The sequence below is a fragment of the Lycorma delicatula genome, chromosome 10 (assembly GCF_047948215.1).
Source record: "Lycorma delicatula isolate Av1 chromosome 10, ASM4794821v1, whole genome shotgun sequence".
Lineage (NCBI taxonomy): Eukaryota > Metazoa > Arthropoda > Insecta > Hemiptera > Fulgoridae > Lycorma > Lycorma delicatula.
This window is the reverse complement of record NC_134464.1, coordinates 42,520,628-42,545,715: the sequence shown is the minus strand read 5'-3', so window position 1 is coordinate 42,545,715 and position 25,088 is coordinate 42,520,628. Positions and strand designations below refer to the sequence as shown.

The 25,088-nt window shown below is 33.0% G+C and overlaps 1 protein-coding gene across 1 annotated transcript; it reads right to left on the bottom strand.

Moving 5' to 3' along the window:
- On the bottom strand, positions 1-22,977 carry LOC142331185 (uncharacterized). The gene is made up of 3 exons (XM_075376913.1): positions 21,861-22,977; positions 3,748-3,849; positions 1-260 (listed from the first exon to the last, which is right to left on the bottom strand). The coding sequence occupies exons 1-2, from the start codon at positions 22,799-22,801 to the stop codon at positions 3,816-3,818; spliced, it is 975 nt and encodes a 324-aa protein (XP_075233028.1). The 5' UTR covers positions 22,802-22,977; the 3' UTR covers positions 1-260; positions 3,748-3,815.
- Positions 22,978-25,088: the final 2,111 nt, after the last annotated feature.

Here is a 25,088-nt window from a genome sequence, read left to right as displayed (position 1 = left end):
AAGATTAACATTTTAAAATATAAAGATTAAAGATAGAACATTTTAATAATATATCTGATAGAATTTTTGCTTAGTCAGTTCATTTAGTCAGCAATTATGATGAATTATGTATTTATATGTACAATTTTATATATTTATAACTTGTTAGTATAATTATTTTGTTTTTTTTGGGCAATTGGAAACACTTACAGTAGAAGGTTTGGTTCGTTTGTGGGCTCATGAAGCTCTTAGATTATTTCAAGACAGGTTGGTTGATGAATCTGAAAGAAGATGGAGAAATGAAAACATTGATTTGGTTGCAATGAAATATTTCCATACTGTAGATAAACAATCTGCTTTATCTAGACCTATATTATATAGCCATTGGTTATCAAAAGATTATGTTCCAATGGATCGTAATGAACTAAGAGACTATGTTTAAGCAAGACTCAAGGTATGTGTATTTTTTTATTTTTTACATATTTATTTTAATCAAAAAAATAATGTTATTTTTGAAGGCATGACCTGTATTAATTTATGGCAGGTGAAAAAGGTTATTGTTTAAGACTTAATGTGCATATTTTGTTTATATTATGGTTTTTGAGTTCACATTGATTTTGTCACTGCTCTTTTTAGGATTGAAAACTGAAATCTGTATCAGTTATGGATTGATTCCTCCTGTTATTTTTTAATACGTTGATACATTTAAATTACATCTCTCCCTCCTCCAATAACAAGTTGTATAAAATTCAGAATTAATGTAGTTTATTTACTTAGACTGTTAATAGATTAGCCTTTTCATAGCAACATAGTGCATGTGCAGTAGACATCAATCACCTATGCTTATTGTTAAACACAGTCAGTCACCATTCCGTTTTGTACATGCTAAAATATGCATGTACATATTACATGCATATGCTTGAGTAATACATGTGAAATATGGAGGCCATTATTGAATTTCCCTTCAGTTGCGAGGAACTTAGTGCCATTCATCTTTTTTGCAAGCAGAAGGAACATTTGCAATCAAGATCCACCATTGGCTGTGTGTAGTTGATAGATATGAGTGATGGTTCTGTGAAAGAATGCTGTACATTCCATTGCTTTATGAATTGTTTAAAAAATTAAACACAGCATTTGTGATAAATGTCACTGCATAAATACTGAACATTGTGAGAATTTTTTTCAAATTTCATGATCCACTCTTTTTTGAAATTATTAAAGACAGATCGGGTTTTTGTAAGTACTGTGCATGATGGTTATCAGAACAACTTACAGATGTCCACAAAAAAAAAGGGGGGGGGATTTATTTTTTAACAATACCAGAATAAAGAGATAGAATTGGTTCTTGGGACAAGACGTGGATTTGGTTCATTAATGTTGAGGCTTAAAGAGCCATCCAAACATGCACACACATTGAACAAGCCCAAAAAATTCAAACCAAAAAAGTGATTGGCTACTGTTTTTTGATTGTAAAGTGATTTTGTTAGAATAATATACAATGGTGGATATATCAATAACTACAAATAATTATTATGAAATGCTGATAAAGCTATAGAGTGGTACAGAATAAACAACTGGAGAAGCTAGCAAAGGGGTTAATTTTTTTGCATGACATTGCACAACTTCATACCGCCACTAGCACTATGGATGTACTAACAAGTTTAAGTGGCAAATTTTTGACCATCCCCCTTACAACCCTGATTTGACACCATCTGATTTATATCTTTTTACAAAATTGTAGAATTGGCTGGCAACTCAACACAGTGATGAACTCTTGAATGGATGGGTACTTTGGCAGCACCATTTTTTTAAAAAGGAATAGACAAGCTGGTGTCATGATAAAAGTGCTTGAATTTGGATATAAAGACATAAGATAAGTGTGTACCTAACTTATAGTAAATTCTTTTTTCAGTTTATTTTGTTATTTTTATTACTTAACCGGAGGTTAATTTATAAGAAACCCTCATACCAAAATTTTATTCAATTTCAATTATTTTATTTTCTTTGCTTATTATATTATTTAAACCATTTGCAAAACTGATATCCCTTCATCTATTCTTAAACTTTTAATTTTAGAGAGAGATAATTTTGATTAATAATTTGCTAATTGTTAATAGGTGTTTTATGATGAAGAACTTGATGTACCATTAGTTCTATTTGATGAGGTGCTTGATCATGTTTTGCGTATTGATCGTATTTTCCGACAGCCTCAGGGGCATTTGTTGCTTATTGGAGTATCTGGTGCTGGTAAAACAACATTGTCAAGATTTGTTGCATTTATGAATGGATTATCTGTATTTCAAATTAGAGTAAGTTTTTTTTCTAGTAACAGATGAATTTTATTTATTAATGGTATATATGTTATTCATTACAGCTTACACAATGTTTCAGAATTTTTTTGTCTGTAAATTTTCCATATATAATGAGTGTAGAGGGAAAGAAATTGTAATATTATTAATAAATTAGAACTGTTAGATGAGTATTATATTTGTGAATTTAAAAATAAATCTTAATTTGAGTGTTGAATTTACAGGCAGACTATAAGGGGAAGACTGTAAAATCTATGACCATGATAAAAGATCTGGTTACACTGTTTGTAATAAATTCCAATAGTTTAACATAGTTGTATGTGAACTTTTGATAGAGTAATGTGGCTATTCTATTTTTTTAAGTACCTTATTTATTGACTCATGGACTTAAAAGTTCTTTTCTATGAAAGAACTGATGATGCAAGGAACAAATCAGCTGATTTGGAAGTCGAAAGTTCTAAGGTTCAAATCCTAGTAAAGGCAGTTACTTTTATACGGATTTGAATATTACATCGTGGATACTGGTGTTCTTTGGTGGTTGCGTTTCAGTTTATCACACATAACAGGAATGGTCGACCTGAGACTGTACAAGGCTACACTTCATTTACATTCATACATATCATCCTCTGAAGTAATACCTTATGGTGGTTCCAGAGGCTAAACAGAAAAGAAAAATTTGGGTACTTCCAAAACATGTTCTACACTTATCAACAATTTATTATTAATATAAGAATTTCTTCTGGTTAAGTAAATGCTGTACGGAATGACTTCGCTCGGACTAGTGGTGTTGTTTTATGTAGTAAGCTAAGGGGGATGGACACACAACAGACAGGCTGACACACTTATAAATGCCCTTAATAGGATAGGATTAACCGTTGTTAATACTATTTTTTTTTGTCTTCAGTCATTTGACTGGTTTGATGCAGCTCTCCAAGATTCCCTATCTAGTGCTAGTCGTTTCATTTCAGTATACCCTCTACATCCTACATCCCTAACAATTTGTTTTACATATTCCAAACGTGGCCTGCCTACACAATTTTTTCCTTCTACCTGTCCTTCCAATATGAAAGCGACTATTCCAGGATGCCTTAGTATGTGGTCTATAAGTCTGTTTCTTCTTTTAACTATATTTTTCCAAATGCTTCTTTCTTCATCTATTTGCCGCAATAGCTCTTCGTTTTACTTTCAAACGAATAGATCTAATTCTGCTACAAGTAGAAATTAATTTGTTAATATTTAAGTACAAGTGACCTTTAGTAAAAAATTTAAATCCAATACATATAAACCGGCCGACTGTAATTTCAATGGTTCTTGCGCACTAAATAATAACATTTTGATGCCGTGTTTAAACCGATTCGGTTTATCTTGCCACGGGTTTGAAGCTATTGCATTCCCTAGATTTTCACTTTCAAGTACCACGCGCACACATTCAATAATAAGATGTCTAGAATTATTTTACCTTGTTTACTAGATATTGTCCCGTAACGAAAATCGCTCCGTAACAGCCAACTGATGTTATATATGCGATCACATATTTTCCTTTCCCAGACATTTCATTGTTCTGAAAAAGAATAGATTTTAAAATATAAATATATAAAAATAAATCTTCATTTATTTATCAAATGTTTCTATCGCAAAATAATTTATTATTTTGCGTGAAATTACTTGGGGTTTACTGTAGACCGGTTTTGAAACTACGTAATTGCGAATATAAAAAGAAAAAAAAAATGTTATGCGACTGTCATTTTAGCCAGGGTTGTCGTATCGTGACTTTTTATATTAAAATTGTATTTTTGTTGATACCCTTTAAAATAAACGCGTTTCAACTTCTATTTAAAATTCTGATCGCTCTCCCTTAGCGATCTCATATCGGAAATAGATGAACGTACAAAATTATGAACTTGCAGTCCGCCTACGCGTCTGCACGGGCGTTTCTCCCCACCGACCCGGCCGACCGCGGAACCCTTCCGTCAGTTGCAGGCGGCTGTTTATGTAATTAATCCGTGCTGAAAAATCTATTCTATCGCGAACCTCTACCAGGAACGACCGAGAAGAAGAAGACGGTAAAAAATCTCACTATACACATTCTTCTTTGAAGGATGAAGTTTTAGCTAACGTTAAAAGATATGCCGATTTTATTATCGCTCTAGAATTATAAAACGTACGATCTGACAACAAATATATAATTTCATTTTAAAATGCCGAGCGCGGTTTAAGAGGAGATTCTATGAAAAAAGATTCCGTACGTACTTTATCCAAATTTATTAATGAAATTTCCGCAAATGTGAATTCGCTTGAAGCTATGCAACGTCTAGCAAACAAGAATGAATTTATCGTCCTCCAATTTCTAACATCAAAATTGGATTACAATGATGTTAGATCATTGTAATATGATTTTGAAATTTTGGATTTAGGACTAATGTAACATCTGTTTGTGCACCTCCCCTTTTAATTGCAAACGACTAACTCAAAAGAGTCTAAAAAACCCCAAAATGCAAAAATCCGGATTTAGGACTTTTTCTTAACCGCAGTAATAAGCCCTCATCGAGAGCTTTTCAACGATATTTCATAACGGTATTTATTTTTATCGGTTCCAGAGTTATAGCCAAATAAAAGTTTAACGAATGAAATATTTGGATCTTACAAGGGAAGGCTCATCGGTTCGAATCAGAATTCATTTTCTTTTTTTTTATATTAATATATTGATTTATTAATAATTATTAATCTCTACTTGTTAAAAAATATTTACGATAAATAATAATTAAACGATAACAATAAAAAAAAAGAAGTTATTACCGGAATAAAATTCTATAATGTACTTTTGAAAATCTGTATATGGAATTTAATAGGCGTTATCACATATGTGTATGTGATAGGTCCCGAAACTGTCTCGCTCGCTCGGTACCGGACATTGGGGTATGCGTTGCCCATAACCTTCCCTTTCCAGTTATATGCGTAATTTATATTTCCAGCTGGCTTTTGCGCGGGCTGAGGCTGACATATTGAATTTTTTCTACTTTTTTGCACGTTTACTTTAATTTTTTAACGGAAATATTGTCCAAAAGAAAGTTATTATCGCTTAAATCGATCTACCTCGACAAACTCTAAACACAAACACACGAATCACCGAGCTATTACGTCTAAGAGGTCGGCTATACTGAATGGAAATGAGTGAGAGCGCCATTTTTGTCCGATCTGCGCTGTGCCCCGTCCCCACCAAACCCCTCACCAGGGACGCAAACTTAGTCTTATCGGTGAGCTGACCGTGTAAGTTATAAAATGACACCGCATTTACGCTCTGAGACTAGTAGTTATGGAGATTTTTTTTCCCCTCTACTCCTCTAGGTCGGTCCGGACTGTTGGGTATAACTCCACTCAGAGGAGTATCAGGTTAGTCTAACGAGTCTTCCCACCAACCGGCTGTATATCCGGCATGGTAGGTCGGCTCGCCGGTCAGCTCTTTTGAGGAGTCTTTATTGTGCCCTTTCTTGACGCCGTGTCTGGACATATCTGCCCAAAACACAGCGTCGGGTCTTTTTTCTTTTACTGTGCCTATGATCCCTTGGAGTCCCCAGAGGATCATAGGCACTGTCACACCTGGGCATGCCAGCCCTCACCTCTGGGCTGTCCACGGAGATATTACGGCAGGACGATATAAACCTTTTCGTTACGCTACAAATTTCTGTTCTGGTACCCGTATGTTTCGTTGTGATTTTAAATTCTGGTCCTACCGAACCGGATACGGACATTTAATATTTCGATCGCGTAATCGTGAACGGTTTAATATTTCAGTTAAACAAGGACCAATTCGCATTTTATTCATTATCGATCAGTTTGAAATAAGGTCGTCGCCGATTTGTTATGTCTACCGTAGCAGTTCTTTCGTCTGTTAATTTGTACGTGATGTTTTTATGTAATATATAACAGCGAAGTCGCTCCGTCTCATTCCAATCGATCGTTAATTTCATTCCTATGTTGTCATACTTTCCTTATCTCCTTATTTAAATTACTTGTCTAAGTTAAATTTACAGACCTAATAATAATTTTATTTACATGCCCTGCGATATTCAGATATTACGAATTAATTCAATCCTAACGTCATCCTATTTATCTTTGCACTCGATCTAACATTAATATAAAATCTATACGGATAAAATCGAAAAATCCAAACTTATTAAACAAAGAGGCCTAATTAACCAGAATCAACACATTTTTAGACGATTTCAAAAACCATTCCGATACTCGGTTACTGTATACAAAATACCGGAGATTACCGGAAATTCTAAAGTATTTTAATAGTATTCAAAGTAAATTAGAAATAGAAGACATAGCTGACCGTACATCTTATAGAATCGATTTTGAAGATCTTTATCGTAATTTATTTTCCCGTTTTAAAACAATATTAGGCGTAGGATGGATTATTAAGTCAAGTCAAACAAGAACCGCATTTGAGTACAATCCGTGACAATAACGAAACTTTAATCCGATCAAACCGATCTCACAACGATTATTTTCATTTACCGGCAATAAATACTATCGTTTTCCGGCGATTACACCAAACTGTATCGTTTTAAGGATACGTACGAAGGCTTAATAATAAATAACAAGTCTTTAAGTAACATTAAAAAATTTCATTATCTCCTTGCCTCTCTCGAGGGAGAGACTAGAGAACTCGTACAGAACATTCCAATTACAGATGTTAATTTCAACCGCTCGTATAAGGCACTATGTGATCGTTACGACAATAAAAAACTAATTGTCACCAAGCATGTTAAAATGTTATTAACAATGCCGTCGGCTAACAAAGGCACATCAGCTGAATTAATACACATTATCAATAATGTAACTAACAATAGAAATGCTATTCTAGCGTTACAAGTACCTATTTCATCGGAGGAATTATTATTAACTCGACTAATTCTTGATAGACTCGATAAATCCACTCGTACTAAATTTGAGTCGACTTGTGACGAACATGAGATTCCTGGTCTGGATAAAGTAATTAAATCTCTCGAGAGGAAATGTCAAACCGATCAATTAGTAAATAATTGTTTGACCGGTGAAGCGTTTTCACAACCGATAAAGAGCGTTCAAAATGTAAATTCTCAGCTTAAAACCGCTAAATTGTCCTACGTATCGACAAATCAAAAACGTAAAATTTGTAGCAAGCCTCATTTAATTTATAAATGTCCTAAATATTTGTCATTACGGCCAAACGAACGATTTAGTTTAGTCAAACGTAACAATCTCTATGCGCTAATCGCTTAAAATCCGATCGTGCTTACGAAGATTGTAAATCAACATCTGCGGGTTTTAAATGTGCAGCCCGGCACCATACCACCCTTCACTTCAATGGAGCTTAACCTAAAACGAAACGGATACCGCAGCAAGAAAATGTCTACAACAAATCGGACGAATACCGGTTATCATGCGTTTCACAAGAAACGACCTCAAATCTTACTTGCTACTTCTATCGTAAAAACTCGAGATAAGTCTGGTAACCTACAAGTCTGTCGAGCACTTCTCGACGGTGGTTGTCAAGTTAGTTTTGCAACAGAACAACTAATGCGGCGATTAAAATTAAAACCCAGACCGGGTGGGATCGATTGAATCGTTTAATAGCCTTGCCTCAGAATCTAAATACAGTGTATTTATTCATATACAATCTTTTCGTTCTAATTTTGCTTTGAATTTAAATCGCAATATTTTACCAAAAATAAGTACTAATTTGCCCTCGTCTAAAATTGATTTTAACCTCTGGAATATACCACACCGAATCTTCATCTTGCAGACCCGACTTTTAATAAACCACAAAAATCGACCTATTGTTAGGTGCTCAAAAATTTATGAAAATCCTACGTATGGAGAAAGTTACTCGTGAAGGAGGCTTTCCCGTCCTTAAAAAAAAAACAAAAAAAAAAAAATACCGAATTAGGATGGATCATAAGCGGTGAATACTCACCCGGTTCAACTAATTACAGTTTATTCGCTTTACAAAGATAATCACTAGATCAACAAACGCAGAGGTTTTGACAAATAGAAGTCAGCGGACCTACTCGGTCAGAAGATCAGAAACTCTGCGAAAAACATTTCGTTGAAAATACCTTACGAGATGAAACTGGCCGCTATATCGCAAAGTTACCGTTAATTAAAGAACCTTCAGCTATCGGTGAGTCAAAACCTACAGCTCAATCGATACTAAATTTCTTACAGAAAAAACCGAACCGCTATAATCGATTAAAGAAAGATTATCGTAAGTTTCTTAACGAATAAGAATCCTTAGGTCGTATGACCTACCATACAGGAAAGTTAAGGAAAATTTTGGGGTACATAAATTAAAATCTAATAATGTGTTAAACAAAGATGGTACACCTATATATAATACGAAAGGTAAAGTCGATAGATGGGTGGAATATATTGAAGAGTTATACGGAGGAAATGAATTAGAAAATGGTTTTATAGAGGAAGAAGAGGAAGTTGAGGAGGATGAAATGGGAGAAACAATACTGAGATCTGAATTTAAGAGAGCATTAAAAGATTTAAATGGCAGAAAGGCTCCTGGAATAGACGGAATACCTGTAGAATTACTGCGCAGTGCAGGGGAGGAGGCGATTGATAGATTATACAAACTGGTGTGTAATATTTATGAAAAAGGGGAATTTCCGTCAGACTTCAAAAAAAGTGTTATAGTAATGATACCAAAGAAATCAGGGACAGATAAATGTGAAGAATACAGAACAATTAGTTTAACTAGTCATGCATCAAAAATCTTAACTAGAATTTTATACAGAAGAATTGAGAGGAGAGTGGAAGAAGTGTTAGGAGAAGACCAATTTGGTTTCAGGAAAAGTATAGGGACAAGGGAAGCAATTTTAGGCCTCAGATTAATAGTAGAAGGAAGATTAAAGAAAAACAAACCAACATACTTGGCGTTTATTGACCTAGAAAAGGCTTTCGATAACGTAGACTGGAATAAAATGTTCAGCATTTTAAAAAAATTAGGGTTCAAATACAGAGATAGAAGAACAATTGCTAACATGTACAGGAACCAAACAGCAACAATAACAATTGAAGAACATAAGAAAGAAGCCCTAATAAGAAAGGGAGTCCGACAAGGATGTTCCCTATCTCCGTTACTTTTTAATCTTTACATGGAACTAGCAGTTAATGATGTTAAAGAACAATTTAGATTCGGAGTAACAGTACAAGGTGAAAAGATAAAGATGCTACGATTTGCTGATGATATAGTAATTCTAGCCGAGAGTAAAAAGGATTTAGAAGAAGCAATGAACGGCATAGATGAAGTCCTACGCAAGAACTATCGCATGAAAATAAACAAGAAGAAAACAAAAGTAATGAAATGTAGTAGAAATAACAAAGATGGACCACTGAATGTGAAAATAGGAGCAGAAAAGATTATGGAGGTAGAAGAATTTTGTTATTTGGGAAGTAAAATTACTAAAGATGGACGAAGCAGGAGCGATATAAAATGCCGAATAGCACAAGCTAAACGAGCCTTCAGTAAGAAATATAATTTGTTTACATCAAAAATTAATTTAAATGTCAGGAAAAGATTTTTGAAAGTGTATGTTTGGAGTGTCGCTTTATATGGAAGTGAAACTTGGACAATCGGAGTATCTGAGAAGAAAAGATTAGAAGCTTTTGAAATGTGGTGCTATAGGAGAATGTTAAAAATCAGATGGGTGGATAAAGTGACAAATGAAGAGGTATTGCGGCAAATAGATGAAGAAAGAAGCATTTGGAAAAATATAGTTAAAAGAAGAGACAGACTTATAGGCCACATACTAAGGCATCCTGGAATAGTCGCTTTAATTTTGGAAGGACAGGTAGAAGGGAAAAATTGTGTAGGCAGGCCACGTTTGGAATATGTAAAACAAATTGTTAGGGATGTAGGATGTAGAGGGTATACTGAAATGAAACGACTAGCACTAGATAGGGAATCTTGGAGAGCTGCATCAAACCAGTCAAATGACTGAAGACAAAAAAAAAAAAAAAAGGTCGTATGAAATTAGCCGAACCACCTAACAATAATGAATCGTGTTACTCTTTGCCGCTTCATGCCGTTTTTAAAACCTTAAGCGTTTCGACCAAAACTCGGGTGGTTTTTGACGCATCTTCGAAACCGGCAACAATATTTCATTAAATGACCTACTGAGAGTCGGTCTTACGATTCAACAAGATTTATGCTTATCACGTTAAGGTTTCGTACACACAAAATCGCATTTACAGCCGATAGAAAAACGTATCGCCAAATAAGGATAGTTCCTGGTGACTACAACTTTCAGCACATTCTGTGGAGAAAGTCTAGCGACGTACCTGTGCGCGAGTATCGATTAACCACTGTCACATATGGGACTGTATCAGCGCCGTTTTTAGCGACCAGGTGTTTAAGGACCTGGTCATAAGAGATGGCACATATACTGCAGTAGAAAGACCTATCGTGATTAGACCCACGGCTCGCCAGGTGGATAAAATAGTCGATAAAGTGTCACAAAGACTTAGCACTATAATTGAATTGACACCTGATACCCTCACATCAATTATTCAACAAGAGATGGACATGGAGATAAGGGCCACCAGGAGTAGAAGACAAGTATACTGGTGGTCCAATGAGATAGCGTGCTTTCGCAATACTCTACAATAAGCTAGGAGGAAAAAGCAAAGACTAAGGATCAGAGGCGGCTCTGAATATGACACCGCAGTCAAGTGTTATATAGAGGCAAGGCGTCAGCTTAATAGGTCTATCAAGAGAGCCAAAAGGGATCATTGGGCCAGACTCTGCGAGGAGTTGGACAATGATCCCTGGGACCAGGCTGTATGCCTGGTCCCAGGCATAAATCTTCTTCGTGACGATTTATACAAAATCGTCACGAAGAAGTTCGGCAGGTGTTTACCGATACTGAGCGAGCATCACGCCAGGGTCCAGTTCGACGAGCTATTTCCATGCGAAGAAGAAGCGATTGTCACCTTACCTGATTTTGAGCCCAGGAGATTTACACCTGCCGAACTGAATTGTGCCACTGGCCAGCTTGGCAATAAAAGAAGCCCCGGCGTAGACAGAATTCCAGCTGCTATACTTAAAGGCCTTTTTAAACAACGGCCTTGGGAAATGACGGACATTGCCAGCCATGGGCTAGAGAATGACTGCTATCCGCGGTGCTGGAGAGAAGCAAGAGTTGTTTTTCTCCCCAAGGGTGGAAAGGAACAAGAACAAGTTCGATACAGGCCGTTAAGCCTGTTAAATAATATGAGCAAGGTCATCGAGAAGATGCTTGCCGCAAGGATTATTGGAGAAATTGAGCAAGGAGTGGGGATTAGCCAAAAGCAATATGGGTATTGGAACGGTCGCTCCACAGTGATGGCCGCCAAGAAAGTAGTCTCCTGGATGACAGATGTAAGACGCGGCACCTGGAAGACGAGGGGTGTTCCATTGCTTGTCTCATTGGATATCAAGAATGCGTTTGGCTCCATTAAATGGAGCCATATACATAGAGCGCTATTAGCAAAAAATGTTAGTCCATATTTGAGGAGGCAAGTAATGAGATACTTCTCTGATAGAACATGCAAGGTGGCAACGCAAGAAGGAGAAATGGAGATAGATATACATGGTGGAGTGCCCCAGGACTCAGTTTTAGGCCCATTATTATGGGTCTTAACGTTTGATGAGATCTTAAATTTAGACTATCCTGCTCGGGTTGAAGTTATGGCCTATGCTGACGATTTGGTGGTCTTGGCGAGTGACAGGCATGAATTGGAGGCACAAGAAAAGGCCAATTTGGCATTGCAGATAATAAATGGTTGGCTATGTGAAAAGAATCTAACGCTAAATACTGGTAAATGTAATTTTATTACATGAGGAGTTATAAAATGTTTTGAAAAATTACAAAGGGAGCAAAAGATTTCAAGCTGCTTTGCTACACCGACATGCACATTTATATTGTCGTTACGTTAAACGTTAGATCTTATTTGCAACCCGCTGACTTTACGGTTTTTACATGTCGATTTATCTACACGAATACTAACCGCTTTTACGTATATCTAAGAGTTCGTAAACATCATTATAATCAGACGAATATTTACGGTAGTTACTTTTTTTTAATTAATGGCGATTGCACAAATTTATCCTTATTTGCTACATAAATTTTTTTACCGTTCTTTTCAGTCTATCCTCGATTCCATTATAGCATTTAGTTAATCTACTGCTAAAAGGAGCAATGTTTGGAAGCAATAATTATAAATAAAAACTATCACAAAAACACACTCGCTTCAATATTTTAGTACGTAGCACATTATGTTAGAAATACACTCTATAAAATTCTCATGTCGTTTGTTTAAATTCGATGATAACACCGACATAACAGTTGTAGCATATCAAACGTTTAAAAAAACTAGAAAAATCGGTTACCTCGTTCAAAAGTTATTTCATTTTGTAAAACGCTAATTTTTATATATTAATATCACGAAATTACACATTTAATAGATAAAAAAAAAATGAATTACACAATGAAATATCTCACTAATATAAAAGTATTGTAGTGCAATGGAATCGGTAAAATTGAACTATTACATGACGGAAAAAATTTTTTTGAATAAAATATTTTGTTTTGGTTTCCTTCTCCCGTTAATCACGTCGGAAAGGAAATCCCATCAATCTACGGTGGATTTTTCAAGGACTGCATTCAAGATCCTACTTTTTTGCTTTTTTTTTAATTCTGCAAGTGGATTTTTTTTTATTTTACAACTAAAGGTACAAATTTAGTTTTCTCTCCAAATATCGGTAACTATTAGTCGAGTGAAGATAAACCGATACAGATTCACAATAAACATAAAGGCAGTTACTTTCACGAGGGATTCGAATACTAGATCGTAGATACCGGTGTTCTTTGGCGGTCAAGTTTCAATTAACCACATATCTCAGGAACGGTCGGCCTGAGACGGTACAAGACTACACTTCATTTACATTCATACACATCATTCTCTGAAGTAATACCTTACGTTGCTCCGGAGACTAAACAAAAAATAAATAGCGATTAAGCTACCTTCTTAATTGTTGAGAAATAAAGAAAAGCGTTAAAGTTGCGGTATATCTATCGACAAAGATACGCGGTAATGACGTAATAATTATTTTGTAAAGTAATTTTTTTCATTACATTTTTAATCGAGACAAGTAAGTTCAAACTGTAGATCGTTGATTTCATCGCCGAACATCGACGTCATATACTATGTTAAAAACGATCACGACATAAACTTAAATAAAAGCGTTTGGTTTTACACGACTATAAAAATGTCGGTTTATAAAATAACTTATATATTTTTCACGTAAAAGAAAAAGGGAATAAATTTTGATACTGTTCTAAACGCAGGCTCGTTCTGTGGGTATTGTTTAAATATATATTTTGAGTGTAATGTAATCGTAGATAAAGATTTGCTTTAAAATGTAAAAACATTTATTTTGTCTTAAATTTTAATGCCTTAATTTGTTGTTTTTTTTGTGCTGGAAATTGTTTTTATTTTGTTCATAAAATTACACCGTTTAAATTGTTTAACTTGAAAACGATCAATAAATAAATATCCTGTTACATTGTTAAACAATTTATTTAATACCCGCCTAATTTAAGCACTTATATAATTGTAGGGAAAGTTCGTCTACTCCAGTCGATTCTTTATTCATTTCTTTAATTTTCTTTCTACACTTCACATTTTAATATCGACGGTTGTTTATCCTCTACGTTCCTTTTCTACGTTTATTTCCTCGGGTTTCTTGTGATATACGGGTCCTCCGTGTATTCCTTACTTCTTTCTCTTTGTGTCGATTTTTACCGTCCTCCTCGTTTCTCTTATTTTACCGGTCCCTTTCGATTTAGATCTCGTAGCGGTCTTCACCTTTCTATACATCGTATCGTACCGGCTCTTTTTTCCAGATCCTCGATTTCATCGCATTCTTCCTTCGACCGCTTTTCCCTTCCTTAGATCGTCGTTTAACATCGACAGCGTTACCGATCGAAACAGATTCGACTCGCCGTATACTTGAAATTGAATGTAACAAACAAATATAAAAAAATACTTAAACCTCTTTTGCAAAATAAAACATTTTCATTTCTGTCTATAAAATAAACACGGGAGTTGAAAGAAGAGAGAGAAAACTTATATATCGATTTAGGTATTTAGAGAATATTTTTATTGTCGTAACGATCACATAGTGCCTTATACGAGCGGTTGAAATTAACATCTGTAATTGGAATGTTCTGTACGAGTTCTCTAGCCTCTCCCTCGAGAGAGGCAAGGAGATAATGAAATTTTTGAATGTTACTTAAAGACTTGTTATTTATTATTAAGCCTTCGTACGTATCCTTAAAACGATACCGTTTGGTGTAATCGCCGGAAAACGATAGTATTTATTGCCGGTAAATGAAAATAATCGTTGTGAGATCGGTTTGATCGGATTAAAGTTTCGTTATTGTCACGGATTGTACTCAAATGCGGTTCTTGTTTGACTTGACTTAATAATCCATCCTACGCCTAATATTGTTTTAAAACGGGAAAATAAATTACGATAAAGATCTTCAAAATCGATTCTATAAGATGTACGGTCAGCTATGTCTTCTATTTCTAATTTACTTTGAATACTATTAAAATACTTTAGAATTTCCGGTAATCTCCGGTATTTTGTATACAGTAACCGAGTATCGGAATGGTTTTTGAAATCGTCTAAAAATGTGTAGATTCTGGTTAATTAGGCCTCTTTGTTTAATAAGTTTGGATTTTTCGATTTTATCCGTATAGATTTTATATTAATGTTAGATCGAGTGCAAAGATAAATAGGATGACGTTAGGATTGAATTAATTCGTAATATCTGAATATCGCAGGGCATGTAAATAAAATTATTATTAGGTCTGTAAATTTAACTTAGACAAGTAATTTAAAGTAATAAAACAATCATTCACTCTTGTAGAGAGATAGCTTAATCAAATTATTTAAATCGTTTCACGTACAAAATCAAAATAATAAAAGTAATTAAAACTATAGAGCCGTATATTTTCCTACTTTATAAAAAATTTATTTGATATCGAAAAATTAAAATGATTAAAAATTTTCAATTATAAAATAAACGATGCATAAGTATTGCTCTTTTTAACTCATCGGGAAGGTTTTGGGTTCAAATCCCACAAAAAAAAATCTGGCATTTTTCACGCATTGTAAAATTTAATACCGCAAAAATAAATGACAAGGACAAATTTCATGAAAGATCTAGTTATACCCTGGCCGGAAACTCTTCTGCAAGTTGTTACTTTACCTCGGTCATCGAAAACAATTATTGGAGGGATCCTAGGAAACAATGAAGCACAGACACCGACCGGAAGACAAGAAAAATAGAGAACCTTCTGTGAAATGTGCCGTTACCAAAAGAAACTAATGACAACTAACTATTGTACAAGATGTAACACCCCTTCTATCTCGAGCACGTGTGCAAAACCTGTTCCGAGGACATGTAAATTGCAATCATCAGATTTCTGCAAGTTGAAGAATTACGATCGTGAACGTTCTTGAACTTGTAAAGCGCAAGTTTTTAATTATAAATCCATCGTTACTGAGGAAAATTCGTGTTTATAATCAAATTGAATTTTGAAAAAAAAATTCAAATCTTAAGCAAATAGAAAACACGATGATAAAATAGTTTATATATAATAAATAAAATGAAATTCAACTTTACCAACGATTCGTCCGCTTTCTCTTTTCTAGTAATGACATTTCCAGTCATATTCAGATACAGAAAAAACAAACACAAAACAAGAAGATGTTTGTATTACAAACGCATACAAAAGGAATTGCAATATTATTGCTATGAATATGATGTCGGTCTTTGATCTTTATTTGAGATATAATAGATTACATATAGAGATATTACTGTTAATCCTGATAAAATTTTAGATATTATGGCGAGAAAGAAAAATCGACGATTAGCTTTATAATAATTCATAACTTTTATTGGATTGTAAATGTGTGAGTGTGAAGTAATTATGAAAAAAATGATATACTAACATTATGATTCTTATTTTCGTAGTAAATTATGTATTAAATCTAAGCAAATGTTTTGTGTTTCTCAAATGCAAAAAAGTATAAAAAACCGTTTCAATATAAAATAATTTTCATTATTATTATTATTATTATTTTACGATCATATCAGCCCCCTACACAATATGTAATGTTAAATTACATAAACTTTAAAATACGTATAATATGAAAGATTAATACAATGTTGACCCTTGTGTTTATAAAAATAATCCGTTTTAAAATAAAGGTGTCGAATCCCAGTCAGTCTTTGTATTTTTAACATGCTAAAAAAAAAAAAATAAAAATAATTGAACGTTGATATGCTGTCGATTCAAGTTTGTTAATAGATGCATTTTGACGCGTTAATTGAATATTTGTTTTAGTAGCGCGGAAGACATAATAACAAAGTCTTTGACCCCTGTCCATCTGGCAATGTGTATTTGTAAGTCTGGCAACTCTGGTTGCTAGGAAACCGATCGGTTTCCTAGCAACCTAGTACGTTGTATGAAGGTGAAGAGAGGAAGGGGGACCCCCTTCATCAATTCGACTACATACAACCGTTCAAGGTTACACAGTTACAACTTAAATGCATCCCATATATGACTGTATTTTATAAAATTACAACGAACCAAAAATATAAAATTAACATTGCAAACGTTTTCATCACCGATGCATTTATTTTTTTAAATCCTTTGTGGCCATTATTCCGATTGGAATTATTGAAAAGATCGTTGTAAGACAAGAATTGAATTCAAGACCTGTTAATTTTTTTTTAATGTATGAAACCTGGCTAAACAATTGTCGGTGGTGGATATAGAATAAACTTCACACATTACTTTTTGATAGTATTAATAAAAAATAAATCTCTCTCTCACTGTGTGTGTGAGCGTGCACACATTACATCCTTATGTATCACTCGTTAATCGTTTTTATAATCTATAATAATTTGTAGTTCAGTTATTTTTCTTTGATGATTAGCTATTGAAGAAGTTCTAATTTCTGCTTTAAATTAAAATTTAAAAAAATATAAAACCGCGCACGCGAATGTACTTTTATGTATCGTCACATGATCAGCTATACGACGTCTTCCGACCCGCTGGCCAATAAATTCTCTTACCGACAAATTGTAATACGGTGGAAAAGATAAGTTAATATCTTTTCCATGACAAGTGAAGTGTCATTTTGTTCAGCATAAAATGCTTAATAAATTTTGTAATAAGTAAAAATTTTATCAAACAATTAATTACAAAGATATGGAAGAATTAAAAATTAAGATGGCTCCATTTTGAAATCTTTGAAGTTGATGTTTTCAAAATTTTTTATTATGTAGAATAAAAAATTAAATTTTCCAAATTTAATTATTGTAGGTTAACCCGTTCCTGAGAAGTGATTTTTTTTTGTTGAAAATCACAAAATTGCGTCCATAAGGAAAACAAAGCAAAGCAGGACTTAAGTCGGTTTGAACGTTTTTGCATCTTTTGGTGTCCTGAATCAGTTTCTGGAGTTCGGCGAATACGTCCTGCAACACTCTGTACGTATGTTCTAATTATAAATATATTAAAATTGTAGAGAGCTGTATGTTTGATATTTCAGTCGCTGGTAAAAAATTAACTAACCTGTGCATATCATTGAAATATGAATTTTTATATTCCATTGGAATATTTTACATTCAATTTATACCGACGTGAATATATTTTTCAAATAAAATACATTTAACTAATTCGTCAATCGATCTTAAAATTAAAAATAAAAGGATCGGATAAAATAATTAATAATGAATCTTAATTCTAATATATTTAAATTAAACGTAATGTTTATAAAATATAATTTGAAGATAAAAATTATAAAAAAATATATATATATAATAAATAAACCGCTATCAGAATCATTTACAGAAGTGTAGTTAAATATAATCCATAAATAGATTTTATTTTCTGACACATTAGGAAAAAATTATTTATTTATTTATTTACAATTTAAAACTTACATGGTCATCCGTCAGACCTAAGTCTGTCGACAGATATACTAAAGAGTATTATTACATTATTAAGTGGTTAATGTAATAACCAATTTTATGTAACAACTAAAGATATTATTAGTTATCAGAATCATAAAGAGCAATATCTTTGAGGACCCTATTTTGTATTAAATTTATTTTATTTATGAGATAGTTTGCGGCTGATCCCCATGTTGTCAAGCCGTATCGAATAACAGATTCAAACAAGGATGAATAGAGTAAGCGTTTACAGTGAATTGGTAATAGGGGTGAGATGTGGTGGAATTTCATAGCAACCACTCTTAAATTTTTACATATATGTTTTATATGGTGATCCCATCTAAAAAAAGAGTCAAAATGTACACCCAAATATTTGTATTTGTCAGCATTCTGGAGATGTTCACAATTACAATTTATGTGGTAATTTTTTATACAGTCACATGTATGACAAATAATTCTTATCGGTCTTTGGGATTGAAGATAAGGAGATCTTACATGTAAAACAGTAGTTTTTTTAGCGTTAATAATTAGGCCTTTGTCATGAAGCCACTTTAATAGATTATTAAAATCTTCTTGCATTAAAAACTCTGCTTCTTCCAATCGCTTATGTCCAAATGCTAAAACACTATCATCAGCGTATTGCAACAGACACGAATTAGAGATCGCGCTAGACATATCATTAACGTACAGATTAAAAAGTGTTGGGCCCAAGATAGACCCTTGAGGCACGCCACTATCCGTTTCGTATCTATCACTATATTTATCTTTAATTTTAACAATAAGTTTTCTGTTACTTAAATAGTTTTGTAGCATATTATTAAAAGGGCCATTAAACCCTAGCTTATTTAGGGCATCTAAAAGTTTATGATGGTCTAACGTATCAAAAGCTTTACGAAAATCTAAAAAAAGTAAGATTACATGGTTACATTTATTTAAGTTAATATTGACAAAATCAGATAAATCATTTATAGCATCGTTAGTCCCAATCCCCTTTCTGAAACCATATTGAGTTTCACTGATTAATTTGTTATCATCAAGGTATTTAGTAATATGCATAGAGACATACCGTTCAAAAACTTTTTCGATACATGACAGTATAGAAATTGGCCGATAATTATTTAAATCTTTAAAAGAACCGGCTTTATAGATAGGTCTAACAATAGACATCTTCAGTAGATCAGGAACCCTCCTTGATTTAATTATATTGTTTACTATAATTGAAATTAAAGGGCTGACTTTATTAACGACATATTTCAAATCTTTGATTCGTATGCCATCTACACCTGGCGATTTTTTATCATTCATAGATGAAATTATATTTTCTATTTGTTTAGGAGAACTTAAAGGTAAATGAAAAGACACAAGCTGCATGCAATTGCCACCCGTGAATTTCAAGAACTTATGTATACAATTATGTTTAATATCATCTACTGAAGTTACAAAGTGTTTACCGATAATGTCTGCAGCGACCTTACCCGCGTTATTAGATGTACCGCTTACATATTTAATTATAGTATCGTCTAAGTTACGCTTAGAGGGTAACCCCATCAAAGAGTTAAGTAGTTTCCAGTTACCCTTAATATCATTCTTTTGAAAATTTTTAAATTTATCATTAAAATACTTCTCCTTCGCTTTTCGTATTTCAATATTAATTTTATTTCTATATAATATGTAATCTTTTCGAATTTCCAGGTTAGCTGGTGCTTTTTTCCATTTTTTGAACAGTTTGTCTCTATACTTTATTTTATTTAGAATGTCATCCGTCATCCATGGTTTTTTCTATTTTGAATTTTAATCCTATCAGTATTTCTGCGAACTAAAGAACTGTTATACACAGAATTAATTATATCAACGAATTTCTCATATGCAGATGGATTATTATCCATCTTATTACCTAAGGTGTCATAATTTATGCTATCTAACTTATATCTAATTAAGGCATTATCTAAGTAAAATGAACCAAGACTGTCATCCATCGATCGTTGGGATGAATTCTTGTACAACAGATCTGCTATTGTCACATAGTGATCAGAAATTTTAGTTTCAATTACTCCAGAAAAAACGTAATCAGGAAAGCCTCTAATAAAAATGTGATCTATACAAGATCTAACAATTACCCCATCTCTTATTTCCTCCCTCGTTATATCAGATATGCAACACATGAATCCCGTTGTATGTAATAAGGTTTGATAGTAACTAACTACAGTATTTTCCTTAGTAAGATCAATGTTCATATCTCCGATTAAGACCGCATTATTATTATTACAATTATGAAGAATATTTTCAAGATCATGTAAAAATTCATGAACATTTAAATCTGGCGGTCTGTAAAAGCATATTATCGTAAAATCATCGGTCTTAACGCCCAATTTCACTGAAACCTGAATGCATAATAGTTCACAACTTGAGACAGTCAAATCCAACATTATTCTTTCAGCACTGAGTGTGCTACGACAAAGAATTAAAATACCACCACCAGACCTAATATTCCGGACACAGTGATAGGAGTCATAGCCATTAATCTGATAAAAATTAATTAAACTTATTTCATTATCCGTAATGTTTATTTCCGTGAGAACTATCAAATCTACGTTACTATTACCTAGGTGAATCAAGAATTCATCCCGATGACCGCGAATAGTCCTAATATTTAAATGAAGTATACTCAGTTTCGATAAACAGGAGTAATCTTGCGAAAATTCGTCTAGGTTCGAGTAGTAATTATCAATAGCCAAAAACCGGCCATTAAAAATATTATTTTCATTAATGTTTTCCATTTCAATAGGGATTCGAAAATATGTCTAAAACGCACAGATTACATAAGCTATACAGATTATAAGATTATACAATTTGTAAACATAATAAAAACATTTTATTTAGAAACATATAAATTTTATTTGTAAAGACTAATTTAATACTAATCGTTGTTATGACTAATGTCTTATCTACGCAAAAACACAGCATAACCGTTTTTGTTAAAGGGGTGGGAGAACATATATTCGATAGAACAAACGCTCGAATAAGATCGTAGGTGTAACTTAATGATATCAGTATCATATTATTTGATATCAATGTCGTCACCATAACAGAGATAACATTTTTGAGATAGGCTCGCAAGAGAAGTACATCGTTATGCAAGTCAATTATCCTTATCAATTTAAAGCCAGTTTCTAAAAATAAAATATTTTTCATTAAACTATTATTCACTTTAAGAAATAAACTGATGCTTATAAACATAGAAAAGTAGCTGCTGAATTGGCATAAAATTAAATTAAGTGAAGGTCTTCCTTTTTTTATAATATTGGAACAGTAATACCAAGAATCTTGAGTCATCAATAACAGAATATGATAAATATAAAATGCAATAAAATGATAGAAATAACTAATACGTGAGCTTACATTTACAGAACTGAATGTAATGAACATAATAATATTATTACGAAACAATTCTATTATACTCTTAGGGATAACGCTATCATAGTTACAAATTTATATAACTCACATGATTTTTTGCAGATCCGCCTCAGTGTTAATTTTAATAGCAAACACATCTTCACGTTTCTTAACAAATATTTTACCATTTCGTACCCAAACAAATTTATACTGAAGTTCACCCGCTTTTTGTTTCGTTTTATAAATTAAGTCTTTTATTGATGTTACTAGATTTTCATTAATATACACTTTTTTGTCACTTCCATCTGCAAGAACCATATTATTTGTTAGCTTCTCGCGCTTTTTGCTGATCCAGAAATCTCGCATTTTTCTGCTGCTAAACTGCACTATGATCGGTGGTGAATCAGTCTTCCTCCTAGTAGGTAGTCCATGAACCGCTTCCACACCGTCCAAGCTGAAAGGAATATCTAGTTTGTCAGCGATTTTCTGAAGAGAGTCATGTAAATTTTCCTTACGGTTTCCATCGGGGTGTAATTTTAGCCCGTGAATTTCAATATTTTTGTTTCTTCCATATTGTTCGAGTTGTATGATTTTTTCTTCTAGCGAAGCGATTTTCTTATCCTTCTCTGTTACGCTTTCTCGGAGTTGTTTCACTTCTTGGAGAAGATCCTTGTTAGATTTCTGTAATTCACTAATTTCATTTTTAATATCGTCATAGAACAGGGATAGCCTACCAAGTTCATTTTCGGTCCTACTGGAAGAAGCTCTGACTTCTGCTTTGAGTTCTAAAATGATAACTTTTAATTCATTAATACCGGTGAAATCTAATATTTCTTTAGTCGAATCCACTGATTTGTTGTCAGTAGATTTGACTGATTTGCGACACTCACAACACATCCACTCTTTTTTCTTTTTCTGCGACATTCGCTGATATGTATTCTCCGTAATTCCAACGCATTTATGGTGGTAACCGTATAAACAAAAACGACAAATAATGTATTTTCCATCAATCGGTAATTCTCCCTCACAGGTATTAGTGCACTTCTTCATTTTCAAATATTTTTTATCAAACAGGATTACAATATAATAAAATATTTAACACTGGCATATAAAATACAACATAATTGTTCAAGAAAATATACAGTTGTGTATTTAAGATAAGAACTGCTTATCTACTACACTCTGAACAGGAATGCGAATAGAGCGACACACGTCTGTTCAGTACAGCAGCCAGTCTGCGTCTGGCTGCTGTAAATAATCACATACTTTGTAGTAAAATATCAAGGAAATATTTTAAATAACGGCAAAAAATTTAAATCCTTTACTGTTGAAAAATATACGTTAACAGCAAAAAAAAAAAAAAATAATTAACCTCAATCTATACATATATTGACGCCGTGCTTAAACTACGCAAAAACTACTGAACCAGTCATTACGAAATTTTACCTGTAACTTTCTTATGACACCTGGAAACTTAACCGCAGTTTAAATCTCATCAATTTCACTGCTATGTAAATCATTAAATAAAAACCTTATAGATAAAAATCTATAACTTCCTTTACCAAGATTTAATATCTATGTTAATATCGACTTCAAACAGTAATTATTTGATTTACTAAATTTAATTCGTCGTCTATAAAATATCAATTTGTATTAGTGCCATATTATACGTAAAAATAAATTAATTTGATAATAGAATTATAGGAAATGACGACGGTTTACAAATTTAAGACTGTTTATAGATTAATACGCTGTGTATTAATCGTAGTTCCTCGACTAAGAACTTACATCAGGGTAAGCCACACTCGTAATCGGCATAGATTTGGCTTTCAATTTGTTATTAATATTTTCATAACGCCTAGGTCACAGATAGAAAGAACTTCTAGGGCTATTAGAATTTAGATGGTAGACAACGTAAATCTACGAAAGAACATTCTCAAAGACTCGAACAGCAACGCATACGCTCGCATACGCTAATAAGCAACGCATACGCTAATTAAGGTTAATATACGCTCGGCTCAAAATCGAATTCACACTTTGAAAAATATGTTAAGTTTCAAATCGGTTTTTGATTACTAAGCTGTAATTGACTACCCGAATTTGAAAGATATTCAAATAGGTAACGCGATCATAAAACTTTCGAAGGGATGACATCGTCGTTGTAGATATTACGTAAAAATTACTAGGAATTAAGATAAAATTAGGATAAGCTTATTTGAATGCGACGTTTATTTACGCGAGAAAAACATTAATACATAGTTTTTTAAAAGTATTTTCAATTAATAGTTCAGTTTAAACGGTTGCTGGCCTATAATTTAAAAACCATCAGCACGTGGTTGTCAGTAGTTTGCAATGATTATGCGAAATTAAAAATACCGTACTAATTCTGAAACTTATTTAAAAATTTAATATTTTTAATATAATTAGGCTTTGTTATTTTTTATAACGATGTAATTTTCTTGTGATTTAATTTTATTTTCCACATTTTACAAAAAAATGTATTTTTGGATGAAGCCGTGCTTTCACGGCGACATCTTTGTTTTAATTAAATTTTTTTAACGCGTCGTTTAACGCATTACATGTTCAATATACTAATTAGCATCGATCTTTTTCAATATAACCAGATGTATATTTTTCTTTTATTTTTCATAAAATTCTGACAGATACTTGTAGATTGCATAAAATGAAGCGATTTGAATGAAATTTGGTATCGACTAGTGGCACAAGGTAAGGTTGTAAAACGGCATAAAAACATAGGCAGCATTGATGTGTTGTACAGGACCATGAAATTATCAGTTGGACTGGCTTTGCTTGACCTAATTTTTCTCTACGCAAGTGAACACTACTGCATTATCCTATTATTATTATATTATTATTGTAATTAATGCATTATCCTGCGAAAAAGTGTGCAAAAAAAATGAATTATAATATCAGAAATTAAATCGAGCCAAATACTCTTTTATAAACACCGCATCTCAAATGCAAAAAAAAGCGTAGTTTCTGGGCATGCGGCCGTGCTTTCATTGTGACATTTTGGTTAAAAATTCTTACGCGTCAATTACAATTTGTTCAATATTCTGCACATCGATGTTATTTAATAAAATATTAATTTTGTTATTTAAAGATGACAAAGAGATACATAATTATTACAGTGCGATTATAATGTAAAGGATGCAGACTAGAAAATTCACACTTTACATCTGTACAGCAGTCTATACCTTTCTGATTGCTTCACCGAGAATTGTGTCATTAAATAATCGTGGGACCGGTTATTATATGATTTTAATTTTTTTTAATAATTATTTTTGTTTGTCGAGCGTTTGTTGATTTCTTTAGT

Excerpts from the sequence above, each read along its gene's own strand:
- LOC142331185 (XM_075376913.1), bottom strand. The coding sequence starts at position 22,801 with ATGAAGAAGTGCACTAATACCTGTGAGGGAGAATTACCGATTGATGGA. Across the intron at positions 3,850-21,860 it reads GCGGATCTGCAAAAAATCAT|AACAATGAAATGTCTGGGAA; the intron begins GTGAGTTATATA and ends ATTCTTTTTCAG.